This window comes from Pseudorca crassidens, chromosome 3 (assembly GCF_039906515.1).
Source record: "Pseudorca crassidens isolate mPseCra1 chromosome 3, mPseCra1.hap1, whole genome shotgun sequence".
NCBI lineage: Eukaryota > Metazoa > Chordata > Mammalia > Artiodactyla > Delphinidae > Pseudorca > Pseudorca crassidens.
In genome coordinates this window covers 61892843-61912819 of record NC_090298.1, presented here as the reverse complement: position 1 = coordinate 61912819, position 19977 = coordinate 61892843, and the positions used below count along the sequence as shown (strand labels likewise).

The window sequence follows — 19977 nt, the reverse complement described above, 5'->3', positions numbered from 1 at the left end:
TTGTTTATGTTCCAAAAGTGTTTGTCATTCAGCACCATACCCTAGCATATCCATAGGACACGAAACTGCCGTCATGCATTCTGGTGTCATGTTTGTTTGTTTCTGTTATTGATTGGGAGATGTCCTTGTTTGAAGTCAGATATTGTCAGTAATGACCAAAGAAAATTATCTTTCTCTTCAGTTAAAATTATTTTGATGGGCAAGCATATTTTTCTTTGTAGATGTTCTTTTCTGAACCAAATTTAATAAATATTTTAATGTGAGTCTAATCCTTTTTATGAACTAATTATTTTGCCCTAAATGATACCTGTAACAAAATTAGTTTTAATAGTTCCGTGTTTTCAGTACTTCACACGGTGTTTAGGAAACTTTGTTTATTTGTTTACACAGAAGTGTGGAGAAAAGAATTAGTAATACAGGCTACATTAAATCAGGAAGAGATTTATATCACTTTATCCTGTGTTTTACTGATATAATTAAGTTATATTCTGCTTGTAGTTAAAATTATGTGTCGAACAGATGGTAAAATTTTTATTTAAAATATTTTTTTTAAGTTGCCAGGGTTGTTTTTTTTCTTTATTGAACCTAGACTTCAGTGTTTTTATTACCAGCCAGTAAGTTAGAGTGTTCCCACTGACTATAGTTATTTCCACCATCACCTTGTTAGTCCCACTCTTCACACCTTAACTGATGGAGTAGTTCTGATTATATCTTCAGTGTCTATGCACCAACTGCTGAAGATTTAGATAAGCCGTGATTAAAAAAATAAAAATGTTAAGTCATAATTGTAATTTATTGTGAATAATTTAATGTATTTTCCTTATAAATATTAACAGCATTTTAATTACATAAACTGTGTATAAAGCATAATAATCTATCGATGGAAAAATAATATATTTAATATACTTGCACCTAATAGCATTAAGAGCATTTCCATATTTGAATCAAAGATTAATATGTGTACTAGCTTTGGGAAAAATAGTACTGTCTGTATATACCTAGCAGTGTTTGAGATGCTCTTGTCAGTGGTTTCTTTCACACATTATAGGGATCTCACAAAACTTTGCTAGTCCCTTTTTAAGAGGTGCAAAGAAGCTAATTAAATCTTTTATGTGCTCCATGGAGTGGTCACAGGTCTTGTGACTAGTGTACAGATGTCAGTAAATATTAAGATACGCTTCAATAAAAGATCTACCGTGTGAAAAATTCTTGGGTATAAATGTGGTTTGAATAGATTGTGGATAAGAGTGAAAGGAACTATTTTCTGATTAGCTGTCTGCCCTATTTGTGAAGTAGGAAACAAGTTTTACTTGTGTTTTTCCAAGTATTTATGATTGTTGCAATTACATAACTTCTGTGAAGATTGTGGAATATTGGGTTTTACTCTGACAATTCAAAGCCTTGCCTCTTTCAATTTATGTCTTTTCCAATTTAGTTCATATTTTAATTTCTTCAGAACAGAAATATCATTTCACTTCAATTGAGATCTTTAAATCAAAGTGAATGCCATTAAGCAAGCTTTCTTATTGAAGTAGGTATAATCTAATAGGGAAGATTTGTTTAACAGTTTAGACTTCTTTTTAACTTATATAGAAGTCTCAATTTGCTGGCAGTGTACTTTTATTTTAAAGCACAGTGTAAGTGTGAGCCTCAGATTTGTAAAGTAAGATGTGTTAGATGACTTGAAGGCAAGAGAGTCATTAAATTGTCTTTGGTTGGTAACTAACTGAAACTATTTCATGCAAATACCTTGCCCTGTGAGGCTAGAAATAAGCCTTGAATTTTTGTTGGTTTCAAAGTATAGTGTGGGTTTGACAATCTATACATACCATTTATCCTGTTTTATAGTTTTAAATTTCAAACCTCTTTATAATGGTTTCCTCTTAGGAAGCATTTTTGGTGCTTTTTGTGTCAGATCTTTTCTGCTTGCTTTTTTTTTTTTTCCAATCAGCATGAAGATGAACATGCGTAATAGATTTTTTAAAATCGTTACAAGGTATATTATTACATTTTTTGTTTGTATTATTTGGAGCTTAATAAGTATTTCCAGGATCTTTTATTTATGATTTAAAATGAAATATGTTAAACAGAAATCAGTTTCTTAACCCTGTGACTTTGTATTTCATTTTTGGAAATGTTGATGTGTTGAGGTGTATAATCGAATACCATGGAAACAAATGGAGATTTGAGGATGATGAATTGATAACTACGTTTTTTTGTAGTGAGATTTTAAGATCAGTTACTGTTGTCCTTATAAAAGTCTAATACAGTCACTCAGCTGTTAAAAACCTAATCCTCTATTTAAAAAAATATACAAAAACAAATTGTCTATCTTTCTGCCTGATCTCTTCTCAAGTACTAATACAATGGAAACAGTGGGTGATCTGTCAGTATGTTTGGTTTGTCAGTGATGGTTTTGTATAAATATTGGGAGGGTAAGAAATAAAATTCACACAGTAAAATATGATTTCATCTGCCTTTTCTCTGCAGCTCCATGGCTCATGCTGCGGTGTGAAATTCTCATTTTACACACTTTGCAGGCGGAGCACATGAATTATGCATTGAGCAAGAAAAATCTCCTGCCTCAAGTCCTATATGCATTTACCCAGGTTCTGTCTCTATTACCAAGATGAATTGCAAATGGAGAAATATTTGATGGAATAGGGCTCTTAACTTCTTTGTTCAGAATTCAGATTTTTATTTTTATAGTAGATCCTTTAAGTATGAACATGTTTTGAACTTACTGTGGATTTTTTTAAATGAAAAATGAAATATAAGAGAGGAATGCCAAACACATCACGAGGCTTTTTATAGCCTTGATTTGGAATGCAAGGCTTTTTCAGTTCGGTAGAAATGACCATTATCTATTGCTAATGTTGTATTTCAGTCGCTGGTTATTTGCTTTACTCAGAAAGTCAATGAAATTCTGTCCTTTTGAGAGCCTTTTTTCTTTTTGTTTTAGGCTTCTAATAAGAGATTATGCCAGTTTCACATGCAGCTCTGTCCTGTGTTGTATGTGACCTGATGTGTGTTTAATAGATATTGTTACACACTCCTGGCTGTGAAGTAGAAAATAAGGTATATAGACTTGCCTCCAGCTTTAACTTTGTCTTGATTTGATAGATTTCTTATTTTTCAGGTGGGGAGGTTACATTTCCATAAAGACAGTCATGCACCATTGTAGCTTATAGGAAGCTACACCCATTGTGCTCAGCATAGCATTTTGATAAGTCACATGGTGATAAGCTTTTTGTTATATGTTCTTTCTTCACAGGAATGTTATTCTTGTTGAGATGGCATATTCATTCTGAACCTTTTTCTGTTACTTGCAACTTTTACATTTCAGCTTCAAAACTAACATTTTTTTCCCCAATCCTAGAAATTGTTATTTATTTCAGGTATGGAGAGAGGGGCAAACATTATTTGTTTTGTTTTTAAATAACGAATGAAAATTAAAACCCACCTAGATGCTTTGGAGTTTTCAGTGGCAGAAATAAATATTTTGAAGAAGAAAATCAATGCTGATGTTTTTAGTAATGTGTATTATTGTATGATCCTTGAAAATAATTTTTCTTTATATTGACATAAGGGAAAAAAGAAGCAGGACTTAAAATCATTTAAAAATGTTACCTGATGTATTATTTGATGTATTGCTTTTGTTCATGTATATGCACTGTTGTAAGAGCTCTAAACCATGTAGACTTTAAATGATGGTAAAGTACACTTTGCTTTAGTGATACCTTTCTGTAGTTAGAGGAATACTTCAAAAATATTTGTAGTAATTTACATTAACAATAAGATATAAACTCCTTTGGTAGATTACAAGTTATCTGAAGGCAGGGACTAGACTGTCTTGGCTGTGTTACTTCCATTGCTTAGCACAGAATCTGTTAAAAATTCTATACACATGTATTGAATGAATGAATGATTGAATAAGTGAACAAAAATGTTTTGGCAAAAAAGTTTTGACCTTCAATTTGAGAGGTTTAATGTAAAAAAAAAAAGTACACATTATAAAGGTAACGGTGACCCAGATACATCTATTTAATACCCTAATCCTGTTGGTCTTTAATTGTTTATAATACTACTCAGTACTGTGCCTTATTTTTTCTTTTCTTTCTTTTTTTAAGGTTACGCGTCTTTTCTGAATCTCTAACCGAACTGTGAATACCTCAGGCTTAGGGATCTAGTCCATGGGTATCCACATTTCAAAAATATAGTAGACTGAATAAGCAAATTTGTGGTGGAGGAAGCCCTAATTAACTATGTGCAGAAATGGTTGAGTACTTAGTCTCCCCAAAGGAAAACAGAAAAGAAAGTAAATGAATTCTTTTCAACCCTAAAGAGCAAGAGCCTGAAAATATCATTTATAGATTTTAACGAATACCTTTGGCAAAAGAAGTCTGATGCAACCCAGTGTTGAAATATAAAGTACCTAGTACAATGCCTGTCACAAACTACATCTCAGAAAGGCTAATCTATCACAAGCCCATTGACAATTTCAGAGCTAAGCATGTATTGTTCAAGCATTTCTTTTTCTTAAATCAACTTGTTTAAAAATTATTTTTGAGAATGTTTGTACATTTTCTACCAAAGAGCCACATTAGATTTTTATGTTAGCAAAAAGTTGTCAGATTATAAAATTTACTTTTAAATTTTCTTCTGAAGGTCTTTTTTAATCTCTAAATAAAAAATATTTTAAAATAACAGTTTGCATGGTAGAGAAGAAATACCACGTGCCAACTAAAATAAAAATTTTGATTCAAAAAAACATTTCACATAACCATATAGAAGCTTAATTTGATATTTTTTTCCCCCTTGGAAGACTAAGCAAAGGAAAAAATGTTTGTTTTGAAATGTTAAAAACTACTTTATAGATTTTTTAACTAGAACATGCAATAAATGAAATATTTATTATTTTGTAGGAGAAAGAAAACAAAACAAAGCAAGATAGAAATCCTCTTACCAAAGATGTTTCACTTCTAGATCTAGATGATTGTAAGTATTGAAATTTAAATTTTTTCTTCTGTACTTAGTAATAGTATTTTTCATTTTTATAGTATCTTTCATTAACATGTCTCAAAATAAATCAAAAACTATTATGAAAGACTTATGGATGTGATTAGGCAAGAAAATTTTAAAAGTTATTTCTATTAGTATTTTTTTCCATCATTCAGTATATCAGTTTTGTATCACCTGAATAAATATAATTGGTCAAATAAAAGTGCACCAAATTCATTTTAAGATTTTTTGCTTTAGTAATTTATACTTGCTTTAGCGAGTAATTATCTGTATCTCACAACTTCTACATTTTTAAATGTTGATTGTGGAGATCAAGACATCTAATTTAAGGAAGTAGAGAATTAGGAATGTAATTGGACATGTAAAGGACACCAACCGTCTTCTACTTGCCGCACTTAGGGTGGGAACAGAAACGAGTACAAACCTTTTGGAATACAGTGTAATTTATACGTATCAATATTTTAACTGCAAAAAATCCTTGTCCCAGCAAATTTACTTCTAAGAACTTAGAATCCTACAGATATGCCCACCCAGTATGCAAAGATGTATATTCAGCTCCCTTTAAATTCTCCTGCATTGTGAGAAAGAGATAGAACTAACTTTGTTGGTAGGTAGATTTTGCATTAGAGGAAGAGTAACAACACATGAGATTTCTGAATATTAAACTACTGTCATTTTGCAATATAGTTTTCCTGTGCTAGAGGTGAGTTATGTATTTATGTCTTACTCTTTCATAGAGCTGTTCTATTTATATTGTTTACCTGGCCTATTTCCAATAGTCATGGCAAATTCCTACTGTAGAGAAATTAAAATATATAATACTGAGAAATACGTAACAGAGAAATTAGAGATAAAATTGGAGCCAAGTTTGAATAATTTTATACCTGTTGGCAAAGATGTTAAAATTTACATCATTTCTCACCTCCTGGCTAAGATTTTTAAAGTAACGTCCAGTATTGTTAAGGTTTGGAGAAGCAGGCACCCTACATTTGTTTTTCATAGGCATATAAATAGGTGCAGTTTTTTGAAGTCATTTGAGCAATATCTATCAAAACTTAAATTCCACACACCTTTTGACCTAGCATTTCTTTTCTAGGAATTTATACTATAGATAAACTAGCAAAATCAGATCTTCCATCCTTGTTTTAGACTCTTTAACTTAATGGCTTAATTTTACACTTAAAGTCCATATTCCGAGGTTTCTAAGAGCTTAGGTGATCTGACTCCTGCCTACCTCTTATCCATACTGTTCCTCTGCATTTCTGAAATATGCTAGGCGCATTCTTGCCAAGGGCCTTTGTTCTGCTGTTTTCCCTGCTAAGAACACTTCTTCCAGATCTTCTGATGGCAAGCTGCTTCTTACCTTTCAAATCTCAGCTCAAAAGTCACCTTCTCTTACACACTTCACAAGTCACTCTTGATTGTCTTCGTGGCATTTTTCACTATATGAAATTAAATCTTAACTATTTGTATTACTTGTTTATTGTCTGTCTTGCTCACTGTTATTCCTAGTACCTAGAACAACACCTGGCAGATAGTGGGTACCCAGTAAATATTTGTTGAATTAATAAAGTATGCAAAGGTATGTATAGAAATTTCATTGCAGCATTATTTTTACAGCAGCATCCTGAAAATAAACGAAATGTCTACCAGTAGTCTAATACAACCATTAAGAAAAGTGAGACAAATCTTTATATGCTAGTTATGTTATTGTATGTATGAAACATTATAAGTTAAAAATAAGACACATGTAGAGTATGACTCCACTTACGTAAAAAAGGAGGAAAAGAGGAACTGTATCCTGCACACAAACACAAATATGATTGTACATCATATATTTCTGGAAGGCTACAGAAGAAATACTTAACAGTGATAGCTCTGGCCTCTTTGGGATATAAGACTAAATCAGGGACAGAGGAGAGAAAAATACTTTTACTTTGTATCTTTCTGTGACAATGAATATTTTACATTTATATGTGAAGTTTAAGTTTTAAATTGTAAAATAACAACAGTCAGGCATATTTAAAATGGAATTAAGAGGAAGGGTTACAAGGTACTAGAGTGCACCAGTTCCTTTTCTCCTTGAATTTGACGCTGGATTTCCTGACAGCTAAAGAAAAAAGAGAAAATTGTAAAATGATACAATTTTTATTATTTGATTCTTTTTAAAGCTTTTTTATAATATATGGAAACAAAGTTTTCTTAAATATTAAGTTTTAAGAATTTAAATATAAGATTTTCATTTTAAGGGAAATTTCATCCTAACTTATATTTAACTCAACTTAGGGTATATTTCTGTTTGATTTTAATACCCGAGAACTATTTATTTTAAAATCTTTTGTAATCTTGCATTTGTCAGAAATGACACTTGAAACTTTTTTTTTGTTTTGGTCAATTTAACAAATGTTTGTGGATTGTCTGATAAGCGCAAGGTACTCTGCTAGGTGCTAGAACAGACGAATAGAATTTAGTCATACTCTTCCAGAGACTAGAATCTAGTAAGAGACATAGATACCTGAGCTAGTAGCTGTTATGTAAGAGAGATAATAGAGCTGCAAAGTATGGTTAAAATATGAGGAAAGAGACAAAAACCAATTAACAAGCTAAAAGACCTTCTGGAAGAAGCTTAAAGATAAAAATAAGTGGAGTGTTGTGGGAGAAAAGAATTGTTGATGATGGTTCCTAAAACACTGACTTCGTTATGTGCTACTTACTAGCCTACAATAGTTCTCCACTGTCCATGGCAAGCAGTTTGTTGATCAAAACTAAAAAGTCACTCTCCAGCGGCTTGAGTTCTCTGCTGTGAGAATTAGATTAATTTTGAAGGAGAGGCAGACACACTTCTTACATTTTATCTAGTCGTAATCCACAGAGATGTTTTGTTCAGTACACACTGCATGCCAGGAGAACTGCAAGTCCTCAATTTATCTGTGTCTTCATTCAGAAAACGTTTATTGAACACTTGCTATGATCTAGGTAATCTGCTATATACTAGAGATTCTAAATGGGCGTAACATTGTCCCTCCCCACGGAACTCTCCAGGTGTCATGGGAGAAACAGATAAGTCAGCCCTTAGATTACCACATTATAAATGAAATGAGAAAGAGATATGCACAGAATGCTGTTAGGTATTGGGGTACCTAACCCACCTAGCTGTAGCAGGATGTAACGGTGGAGCTGAGTATAAGTAAGAATTAGTCAAGCAGTTGGAGGCAAGAGAAGAGAGTGAGGAGAAAAAAGACATGGAGGAGGGAAAGAGCTTGCTACTACCTGAAATAATCATTATCTCTCTCTAAGGAGGCAGTATAGTTAGCAACCCTGGCAATAAATTGGCTCTACTGTAAAACAGTTCTGTGATTTTAAATAAGCAACTTGATATTTCCTTGCTGCATCTGTTGAGGGGGTGTTATCAGAAGCACAGGCATTAGTCCTGGCCTGGCCTTTAATCAGTTAAGTGAGTTAATTTGTCTCATTTATGCATTTGTAAAATGAAAAAGAATGGCTGAAAAGTTTCTACAGTATCTTTAGATTTTGAAATTATATGACTCTGTTTCATGGGGTCAGTTGATAATACATTAGAAAATATTTATAGTAGGAGAATATACAGCCTAACAGTAGATAGGCTTAGTGACAGAAATACACTTTATTTTTTCCAGACATAGTTTATATTTCTGAAAATTAAAATATCTTTTAGTACCTCATACCATGTGGTTGGTCTCAGTTGGATAAAGCAGCAGCATCACATTCTGGCATCCTTTTATAGGAAATATAAACCTATGTAATTACACTATTAGTACAACTAACTGAAGTCTTTTTAAAATTTTATCAGCCAACAATAATCATGCCACAAATAAGTCTTATGATCTATGATGGCATACTGTTGAATAAACTGTAGTAGAGACAGTAGAGTGGAGTGGCTAAGAGGACAGTGGAGCTAGATTGAGTTTGAATCCCATTTCTATTATTTACTAGCTGTGTGACCTTGGGCAAGTTACTTTATCTCTCTGTGCTTTAGTTGCTTTATCTATAAAATTGGGATAATAGTAATACTTATTAGGAATATTAAGAGGATTAAATGAGTTGATAAATGTAAAAGTACTTAAAACTGTGCTTGGCACATGATGAATATTATATTGATATAAGAGTTAGCTGTAATGGAGATGATGACACCACAGCAGCAAATTACATTTAAAAAGTTAAATAACTTCATATTAAACCATTATATATTATAATGGTTATATATATTATATATATATAAAACCATTATAATGGTTATATATGTTGTGTGTATATATATATATAACCATTATAATGGTTATATATATATATATACAATATATATAACCATTATATATTAAAATGGTTATATATATAACCATTATATATTAAAAGTTTTACTGAGATTTTAAAGCATAACTTTGATCAGAAGAACATGTATAATTACTTTATTAAATATACTTTAGTAAAGAAAGTGTTTTGTAGAAAGTTTTTTTTTTGTTTGTTTGTTTTTTTTTTTTTTGCGGTACGCGGGCCTCTCACTGTTGTGGCCTCTCCCGTTGCGGAGCACAGGCTCTGGACGCGCAGGCTCAGCGGCCATGGCTCACGGGCCTAGCCGCTCCGCGGCATGTGGGATCCTCCCAGACCGGGGCACGAACCCGTGTCCCCCGCATCGGCTGGCGGACTCTAAATCACTGCGCCACCAGGGAAGCCCCTGTAGAAAGTTTTAAAAAGAAAAGAAAATGGGTTACCATTCTGACAAATCAGCTCAAATTCTTTTCATGGGCAAATCCCTTTCCCTCCAGATTGGATTGTACTGAGGTACTGTTTCATTATTTGCTTCTTTCTGTTTTTATCGTGCACATTCCTTTCCTTGCCATAAATATTCTTTAACAACTTCATTTTTAATGACTGCATGGTTATCCTTTATGTTGTTGTAATAAATTCTATTTAACAAGTTTACTGTTGTTGGAAATTAAACTATTGTTTAATTAACTACTATTGTTTCCATTTTTACTGTCATAATCAGTGAACAACACACATCTTCATAAATGTATTATTGCATTATCTCCATGACTCTATCCTTAAGATTAATTCCCAGGAGTAGAATTGCCGGGAAAAAGGCTTTGAAGAATTCTACTGTCTAAAATTGCCTTTCACAAAGTTGGTACCAACTTACACAGTAGTAATGTGAGAGTGCCAGATTCCTTTTACCCTTACCAGTCTGGATTTTGTATTTAAAAATTGCCTTTGCCAATTTGATAGGTGGAAATGTTATCTAATTTTAATTTGTATGCATGTTATTTAAAAAAAAAAAACTACATAGAGTCATTTTGTTTCTTACACGTTAAGTTGCCACAGTCAACTGGCTGCAGAATCCAATTTAGGATAAACCTTCAGTGCCAGCTTTTATCTTGCCAGACCTGTTAACAGATGTGTAATCATTTGTTTAATGCCAGAGCTTCTGCCTTCTGAAATGATAATAAAAGTTTGTCTTTTTTTTTTTTTTTTAAGAGTCAAGCTTACCTTTGGTGTGAATTTTTCTTCTCTTGTCTTTTTCTTCTCTATGTCTTTAGCCAAGCTAGAGTTGAAATCAGAGGCTATTTCTTACTCAATTTTTATTCCTTATATGATCATCTAATATTTTGGATGGATGGATAGACAAACAAATGAACAAAATGCACTTAGAACCCACCAGAAAAGTTACATGTTGCATGGAAAGGCAACACATTTTGATTCAATTAGAAGATCCAATCTCTAGTCCTGTAGTGGTTCTACCAATCACTTGTTTCATGATCTTGCAAGTCTTAATCTCCCTGTGCCTCAGTTTGCAATGTCTTTATATAAATGCCCTTTCTGCCTGCTCACTACCATTATCTTACTTTAGTCCTTGTCACATCATGCCTAAACTATTGTAAATTCCTCCTCACTGCCAGCCCAAGTGCTCTTTCCAGTTCTTCAGCCTGTCTCTTACACTGGCCTCTGACTAATCATCCTGCAGTACCATATGTCATATCATTCGTCTTCTTGGTAGATTTTTAACAGTTCTCCTTGGTGTATAGGATAAATCCAACCCCTTTAGCTTTATAATTCCCCACCTCTCAGCCTTTGTTCACATGATCTCATTCAGTAACTAACCAGCTTCAGTAAGTAACCAGCTTCTTCCTTTCCTCTTATTTGAATGCTACCCTTACTTAAAAACTGGGCTTCATTCCCTCTTACTCACCAAGCCTTCTCTTACCACCCTATCCCCATTGATTCTTCTTTTCTTTCCGATTCCCTATGGCACTTGCTAATTGTTAGTGGTTTTCAACATATGTCTGAGGAGACCTGGGCATTTGTAGCAGTGCTTCACACTAAGGGCACACTCCTTTAGGAGTGCGAGGGAGCAACCAATGGCTCCACTCCCTCCTCCACCCAGTCTCCACTCTGCTTTTTGTATTGTGTATGTTGAGATTTTATTTAAGATTTCCTTTGAAATTTTTCTTTTTTGGCAGTATCACTTATGGACTGTATTTTTTTTCTTCTTCAAGCATGAGTATCTTTTTTTTCTCAGTTAGGTTTTAAGTCACTTGAAGACAAGGACTGTATCTTGAACTTCTTTTTCTCTCCCTTGCTCTCTTGTTCAAGAAATATTTATTGCTAACTTTATGAATTAACATTTGTTCTGCCTAGCTTACAAGATGTTGTGAGACTAAAGTGAGAAAAAGATGCTTTGAAAAGTGATGTCATGTGAAGTAAACGTTAACTTCCTTTATAGTATTGTTTTAGCGTGAGAACGTGTTGGAAGCTAAAACTTTTTCTACATTTGAATTTTATTTCATTCGACAAACAGTTGAGCAGTTACTAAGCACTAAAAATTAATGTGTCAAAGTCTTCTCACACAGACCAGTAGAAATGAAAATATGTAAAGACACAAATTTGTATTACAAGAGAAGTATGGTTGTAGAAGTGTGTCCAAGTATATCTGTGGAACAAATGAGGCACATATAAGCTGTGTTTAAGTGAGTCAGTCTGTGCTTTCCCTCTAAGTGGTATCTTACTGGGTAGAAGTTGCAAGGTGAGCAAGGCAAAGACGTACCTTCTAGGCAGAGGGAATACGATATACAAGGTTAAGACATGAAACAAATCTTGGGAACTCTTATTTGGTAGAACTAGAACATAGGAGTGGCTGATGAAATTGGAGATGAAATTGGCTGATGAAATTGGCTAGACCTGCCCAGTATGGTGGCCACTGGCCACATGTAGCTATTTAAATTAATTAAAATTTTAAATGCAGTTCTTTGGTCATACTAACCATATTTCAAGAGCACATTCGGTATGTGCGCTAGTGGCCATCATGTTGGACGTACAGCCACAGAACATTTCCATCATCATAGAAAGTTCTATTGGACAGTGCAGAGCTAGATCATAGAGGACCTTGCGCATTTAATTAAGGAGTTGGACTTTTATCATGTAGGCAATTGTGAGCCTTTGAAGAGTCTTAAGCAAGGGAGTAACATGATCAGATTTGCATTTACAAAAGATTTTCAGATTTTTTTTAGAATCAAACATTTCTATCTAGCGCATAGCTTTTGCTGACAAAGTATAATTAGAAGGGAATTAGGTAGTCTGGGCCCCTTATAATTATTACAGTGGAGAATAAAATAGAGAAAGGATTTAATAAGCACTCTTTTAAGACTTATAACTCAACTGGAGAACTCTCTTGAAAGCTATAGTTATTTTTACATTAGTCTGAAAAAATGTTTCTTTACCTTCCTCTTTTAGTGAAGTTACTGGGTGATTAATGTTAGTGATAATGTTAGGTGATAAAAATTTTCAAAAACTATTACTCAAGATATTTATATTCTTATTTTGTTATAGGATTTGCCATTATGTTTTGAAAGCTAAGACTAACTGCCATGACTTTATAATAACTTGACTAAATCAAGATGTTAAATAGAATTGTCATAGATTTATTAATCAAAGTAATTTAATTAGATTTACTAGCAAAATAAAAATGTTGCTTTTAGTAATATGAATTAAGTTTTCATGCACATTTGCTAATTTGAGCCTTTTCTTATAGTTAACCCAGTGTCCACTCCAGTTGCACGTCCCACCCCAGCTCTTTCTCCAAGCTTGATAGCTGATCTTGAAGGTTTAAACTTGTCAGCTTCTTCATCAGTCATCAGTGTAAGTAATTTTCAAAATACATTAGCTCAGTTTTCAAGTGATGCCATTGCATCTTTTTTATTAAAATGCAAATAATTGAAGTAGATTCTTAGTCTCAAACAGTTCTTCCTCTAACAAGTCTGTTTCAAATCTGGCCTTTTAATTTTGTGAACATTTTTTTATCTTCTTAAAACAATTTTTATTAGAGTATAGTTCATTTAAATGTTGTGTTAGTTTCAGGTGTACAGCAAAGTGAATCAGTTATACATATATCCTTTAATTTGTTCTGTCCAAACCATTATCATCTCAATTTACTTCTCCTTGTTATCCACATTTACTTATCATGTGTACACTTTTCTCTGGTGCTGTTATATATCTCTAACATACAAGGGTTCTTTTCCACATTGAATTAGTTTATATACATAGATTCTGCCATAAAAATTGTTGTCTACATTAACAGACTTTCATTCCCATAATTATTCTATTCCTACAACACTGTTCTTCTATCATAGGCTACTAAAAATACCTGACTGTTTTCATTTAAAAATTCAGTATTAAAAAAAAAAAATTCAGTATTGTATTTCTCTTTACATTATCTTCATACATTTATTTACATGCCTTGGTGTCTCTCAAAAAATTCTTTAATGTTACTTATGGGGTATGACTTGGAATGAGGCAAGAGGCTTGCCTATCTCAAAATAATGGCAAAACCATCAGCCTGTCATCGTATCTGAAACTGTAATAATCTTTTTTGTGTTAGCATTATATATCCACTGACCTTTCACTCTAAATCAAGCATGTTGCCTAAGATGCATAATCTGTCGATATGCTTGACCTCCTATTAATTTGATGTCGGGAATCTGACAGACTAAGAGATAGAACAGTAAGTTCTGATGGGCACACAGGTAGCTTGACTAGATCTGGTGTATCAGTGGTTCCCAGGGCCGGTAGGGCATTGCAGGGTACATGATTGGTGATCTGAACTGCCCGGGAGCATAGAGCTGCTTCTGCCAGAGGTAAGAAAGAAAAGTACCTAATTCTTGCACAGCGTTACAAAAAATTCCCCCTTCAAAGCAAATGTGATATCAGGGCTGTGCAACGAAATACTCAAAAGAGCTACATGCATTTCTCTTCAGCTTTGGTCAGCTCAGTTAGAAAGTATAGGCAAAAACTCTTAAACTTATAATGTTTTTCAGTTGTAGAAAGTGATTATCTCTTGACTGCTCAGAAATGAGTATGAACAGTATTTGGGATTTTAGTTTGTCCTTCTTGTTGCTAAAAGGAAAAGACACATTGGAAGAGATGGGGGGAAAGCAGTAAAGTCTTTCATTTATTTAAGTAATAAATATTTATTGAGCATTTGTAGTAGCTGTAAAGAGAAAGTGGTAATCAAAAAATCTATAGTGAAGCATAGTTAGTCTTTGAGGGGAAAGGAGGCCCCTAAAACCTTGGGAGACAATAAGGTTTGAATAACTTGGGTTTGATATCAGATGACCAGGATGCAGATCCCTGCTTTGCCACTTACTAGCTTTGTGACCTTGGGCAAATTGGTAAGTAACTTTTCTGCACCTCAGTTTCCTATGAATATAATATCTACCTCATAGGATTCTTGCGAGATTAATGAGATAATAAATGTGAAGCTCTTACAACAGTGACTGGCACATTGTCATCACTCAATAAATATTAGCTAATATTTTTGGAAGTGATATGATATGTGATAATGGACTCTGAGTAGACTCTTATAGTTTATTAGCTATAAGAAGAATACAGTTGAGATTAGAAAACTTGTAGTAAGTTTTCATTCATCACAGAGTAATTGAAGGATTCACCTTTTTATCCTAAAGAAAACATTTATTGGGATGGTCTCTTCAAAGGAAAATAAAAGCACTCTATCCAAAGAGTATGCAAAAAAAGAACTGTCAGAGACTTCCCTGGTGGCACAGTGGTTACGAATCTGCCTGCCCATGCAGGGGACATGGGTTTGAGCCTTGGTCCGGGAAGATCCCACATGCTGCAGAGCAACTAAGCCTGTGCGCCACAACTACTGAGCCTGCGCTGTAGAGCCCACGAGTCACAACTATTGAGCCCACGTGCCACAACTACTGAAGCCTGTGCGCCTGGAGCCCATGCTCCGCAACAAGACAAGCCACTGCAATGAGAAGCCCGCGCACCGCAACGAAGAGTAGCCCCTGCTTGCCACAACTAGAGAAAGCCTGTGCGCAGCAACGAAGACCCAATGCAGCCAAAAATAAATAAATTTATTTAAAAAGAACTGCCAAGTGAAGAGAATCACAACATTCATCCCCAAAAGCTAACAAAATGATCAAACAAGTAGTAGTAATAAGAATGGCAACCAGAAATTCACCAGCAACAGTCAAATAAGGAAACAGTTAGAACTTTAAACAAAGAAAAAAGTGGAACTTTGAAAAGTAGAACCTGTAGAGATAAATTGAATATTCTGGTGCAGAATGTCGTGACTCCTGATCTCACCTCCAGCTCTCAAAATGGTACTTTAAAAAGACGAATCAGGGGCTTCCCTGGTGGCACAGTGGTTGAGAGTCCACCTGCCGATGCAGGGGACACGGGTTCGTGGCCCGGTCCGGGAGGATCCCACATGCCGCGGAGTGGCTGGGCCCGTGGGCCATGGCCGCTGAGCCTGCGCGTCCGGACCCTGTGCTCCACGGCGGGAAAGGCCACAACAGTGAGAGGCCCGCCTACCAAAAGACGAATCAGCCAAATTGTAAGTTTTCTCATTATGTGTACAAATTTAGAAAGAAGTAGACTAAAGACATCAGAGGAAATAAAGAAAAGTCCTCAAAAATTAAAACCCCCAATAATGGTATGGGACCTCAACAAATATAGGGGTCTTTTAGATCCTAAATCAAATTTAGGATCCAAAGATGGGTACATCCACAATTTAAAAATCAACATGTTGCCCTAATTCAATAGAAAGAAGAAATAAAAATAATTTATGGTAAATAGTACATTGATATATAAATACTTGACCATGACTACATTATAAAGGTAGTGAAGTAGTTAAATGACGCTGGTGGCCATAAATGCAAATTGATAGAGGTGTATTATTGTATTAGCAACTCAAATACCATGGGTCATGGTATAACATAATTTTCCAAAACATCAAACAGTTTTTCTGGTAGTTATTCCTGGAAAATTGAGTACGTTAAAACCATGTAATGACCCACCCCACCCTGCAAAAAAACTACTTTGTACTGGTATGGAAAGTGTTCTAGGACCAGGTGAACAGGTTTTCACCTCATGAATGTCCAACCAGACATTTGAAAGTTGTGAGGAACGTGGTATAATTTTTATTGGATGAGTCTGCCCTGTTCATTGTAGAGCATCTAGCATCCCTGGCTTTCACCCCATTAAAGCTGGTAGCATACTTTACTGTCTCTTCCCCCAGTCATGTGCCAACTGCAAACATTCAAAGCAGTTTAATATAGCAGTTAAAAGCACAGGCTCTTGAGCCAGACAGCCTGCGTTCAAATCAGAGCTCTGCCACTTTACAAAATGAGAGACCTTGGGTGGGTCATTTTACTTCTTGGTGCCTCAGATTTTTCCATCTGTAAAATAAAAATAATAATGCTACCTATCTCACAGGATTGTTGTTAGTGTTAAATGAATCAACATATATGAAATGCTTATAGCAGTACCTGATACATGTTAAACACTAAGTATTCCCTGATTTTTTTTTTTTAGAAGACATTGGGGGTAGGAGTTTATTAATTAATTAATTTATTTTTGCTGTGTTGGGTCTTCGTTTCTGTGCAAGGGCTTTCTCTAGTTGTGGCAAGCGGGGGCCACTCTTCATCGCGGTGCGCGGGCCTCTCACTATCGCGGCCTCTCGTTGCGGAGCACAGGCTCCAGATGCGCAGGCTTAGTAGTTGTGGTTCACGGGCCTAGTTGCTCTGTGGCATGTGGGATCCTCCGAGACCAGGGCTCGAACCCGTGTCCCCTGCATTAGCAGGCAGATTCTCAACCACTGCGCCACCAGGGAAGCCCTAGAATATTGTATAATCTTTAAGATGTTTTTATTAAATCTTTGAATGAGGTGGGAAAATGTGGTATAAAATTAAGTGGTGAAACAGAATCCAAAATATTATTTATTTTATCTCAATTTTATAAAATTGTATACTCACACGGTGCTTTTAAAATGTAAGGAAAATGAAAGAATAGAAGGAAGTGTGTTATACTGTTAACAGAGGTTTTCTGAGTGATGAGATTACGGATGATTTATATTCTTCTTTATATTTTTCAATATTTTCCAGAGTTTCTCTAGTCAAGGTGTAATATATATATTATCCTAAAAGCAGCCATTTTTTAATAGGGTAAGCATGTATATGAATGAGTAGGATTCCTTTTTATTGACATCTAATGTTTAATGTCTGTCTTTCTGAATCAATACTACTAATTATATTGAGCAAGTCATTTGGTTTTCTCAACTCTAAAATGATGGCAAGGTAGACCTCCATGTTTCCTTTTAACCCTAATATTCTGTGAATCTATGGAATTTTGAAGCAGTGAAATTAGTTATGCCGGGATGATTTGAACGTTCATGAAAATAAATAGGTGAAACATTTTTAGCTTATGTTATGACTTTTGTTTCATAGATGATTTTTATTTATTTCAGTGAGTTATTAAGTTTATTTTCTTTATGTGTTTGGTACAATATGGGTAGGTTTTATTTTTTGAAATTACCAAAATATTTACAGTGAAATCCAAAAAACATTTCCTTTTTCAAACTAAATATTTTTCAAATGAAAAATTTCACTATTCGTTTTTACCCTTTGAATTGTATATTCAGAACACAGAGATTTTTAAAGCATAATTTCTAGTAAATATTATAATCATTGTAAGGAAAGGCCTTATTTTTTCAAACTGTGTGATATAGGTGACGTATAAACACAGTATTTATTTCAGTCTTCCATGAGACTAATTGGCAATTGGCCTAGAGATGGCCAAAAATAAACATTTTAGTTCTTGCTATAGTGTTTCAGTGAACAAACTGAATTTTTAGTGAATTACTAGTGAATTTTTTTTACTAGATTATTGTTAGGCTAAGAGTTTCTAAATTGTTACATATCAAACCCCAGGAACTCAGAAATAGCAATCCTCAGACTATTAGGCTTCTGGAGAGGTTGAGAAAAGAAGGGGAGGGAGAAAAGAAGGGGAGGGAGACCAAGTCTGATGCTGGAGAAGTATGTTGACATACTGTCATGAGAAAATTATAGTAATGATTTCTTTTTCATGTGTTGGTACATATAGAAAAGTGGTAATATTTGTAGTGTGCTCTGGGGTAAACAGAGATGCTGCAGGAGATGGAAGGCAACCACACCAGGAGCTCCAGTCACCACAGGTGCCACCTGACTTTTCTGAGGTTAATGGCAGAGGCAATAGCACAGCATACCTCTAACCCGTCTGTGGTACATTAGTGAGGAAGCACCGACTTAGCTGCCATAATATAACCAATTTGATCCTCATGGATCACAGTCCCTAAGTGGAATTTAACTTAGGAGGCTGTAGGAAGGTTCATTAAGAAAAGCAGTCTTTATAGAGTACAGTGGTAATATATTGAGGAGTAGTAAGTAACTCCAAGAACAGTCCATGAAAGTGACACCAGAGTTGCAAAAAGGAAACCCCAATTTAATACACTATGCTACTTGGAGGTAGCCAAACTTGATATTAGGGCAGAGTCCTCCAGACTGATAAATCTGTCCAAGACTACTGAGGTCAGCTGCAAGTTTAAGGGTTTCCTAAAACCACCCTCAAGTATGATAATTCACTAGAGCAATCACAGAACTCAGGAAAGCACTCTACGTAGGATTGCAGTTTTATTATCACAGTAGGGCGCAAATTAGAATCAACCAAAGGAAGAGACGGATGGAGGAGATTCTGGTTGGGTTTCATACTCAAAGCTTCGGGGTTACCCTCCTTGTGTCAATCAAAGTTGGTTGTATATACAGGAGCACTGCCAACCAGGGAAGCTCACCAAGCTTAGAGTTTTTATTAAGGCTTTACTAAATAGGCTCTGTTGACTGAATTGTTGCCTCATGGTTGAACTCACTCTCCCACCCTCCCCTCCAGGTCAGGCTGATATCAGGGGCCCAGAGCCTCAACACTCTAATCATACGGTGGGTCTTTCTGGTGTGGCCAGCTTCCATCTTGAGTTATCTGCTTAGCAAAGCTATCTAGGGGCCCCCTAGGAGTCACTGTTGGCATAAACTATCAAGTATGGTCCCCTAGGGGCCCACCATGAATAATAAAGGCACTCCCGTTACTCAGGAGATTCCAAGGCTTTAGAGGTTACTTCTCAAGAGCTAGAACAACATCCAGATCTCTCTTTAAGTGAGACCAGATTCCTTACTACACATATGCCAATTAAGTGTTTTATTCATTCAACAAGTGTTTATTCAGGCCAGAATATGAGGAGGTGCCAAAGATATAGTGGTGTACAAGATGGGCTAGGTTCCTGCCCTCAGGGAGTTTCCAGCTGAGTAAGAACAAAAGAAAAAAGAAAAATTGACTCAAAAGTGTGTAACTACAGTATACTGAGTACTTTCATTTTGTAACATAGTTTTGCCCTTTGGGTATTTCTATAGATACAAGTTGTCATTATTTCTCTGACTCCGTACATAAACACTATTATTTTATATTGGCTACACTCCACAGTCTTCTATACAATAGTAGCTTAAGATCTAGCAGGAGTTAACTTCTGACATTGAACACAGTTTAGAATTTAGATATCTGAACTACTTTTCCTCTAACAAGAAGTAAAAGGATAATTTT

The 19977-nt window shown here is 34.9% G+C and overlaps 1 protein-coding gene across 5 annotated transcripts in view; it reads left to right on the top strand.

The window, feature by feature from the left end:
• Positions 1-19977, top strand: part of AP3B1 (adaptor related protein complex 3 subunit beta 1) — a 273106-nt gene that overhangs the window by 185795 nt on the left and 67334 nt on the right. For all 5 annotated transcript variants that reach the window (XR_010941991.1, XM_067731062.1, XM_067731061.1 and 2 more), the window contains 2 exons: positions 4926-4998; positions 13085-13191. Coding sequence is in view for 4 of the 5 variants with exons in the window: in XM_067731062.1 (XP_067587163.1) it covers positions 4926-4998; positions 13085-13191 (180 nt within the window). In the remaining variant the exon portion in view is untranslated. The remainder of the gene's footprint in view (positions 1-4925; positions 4999-13084; positions 13192-19977) is intronic.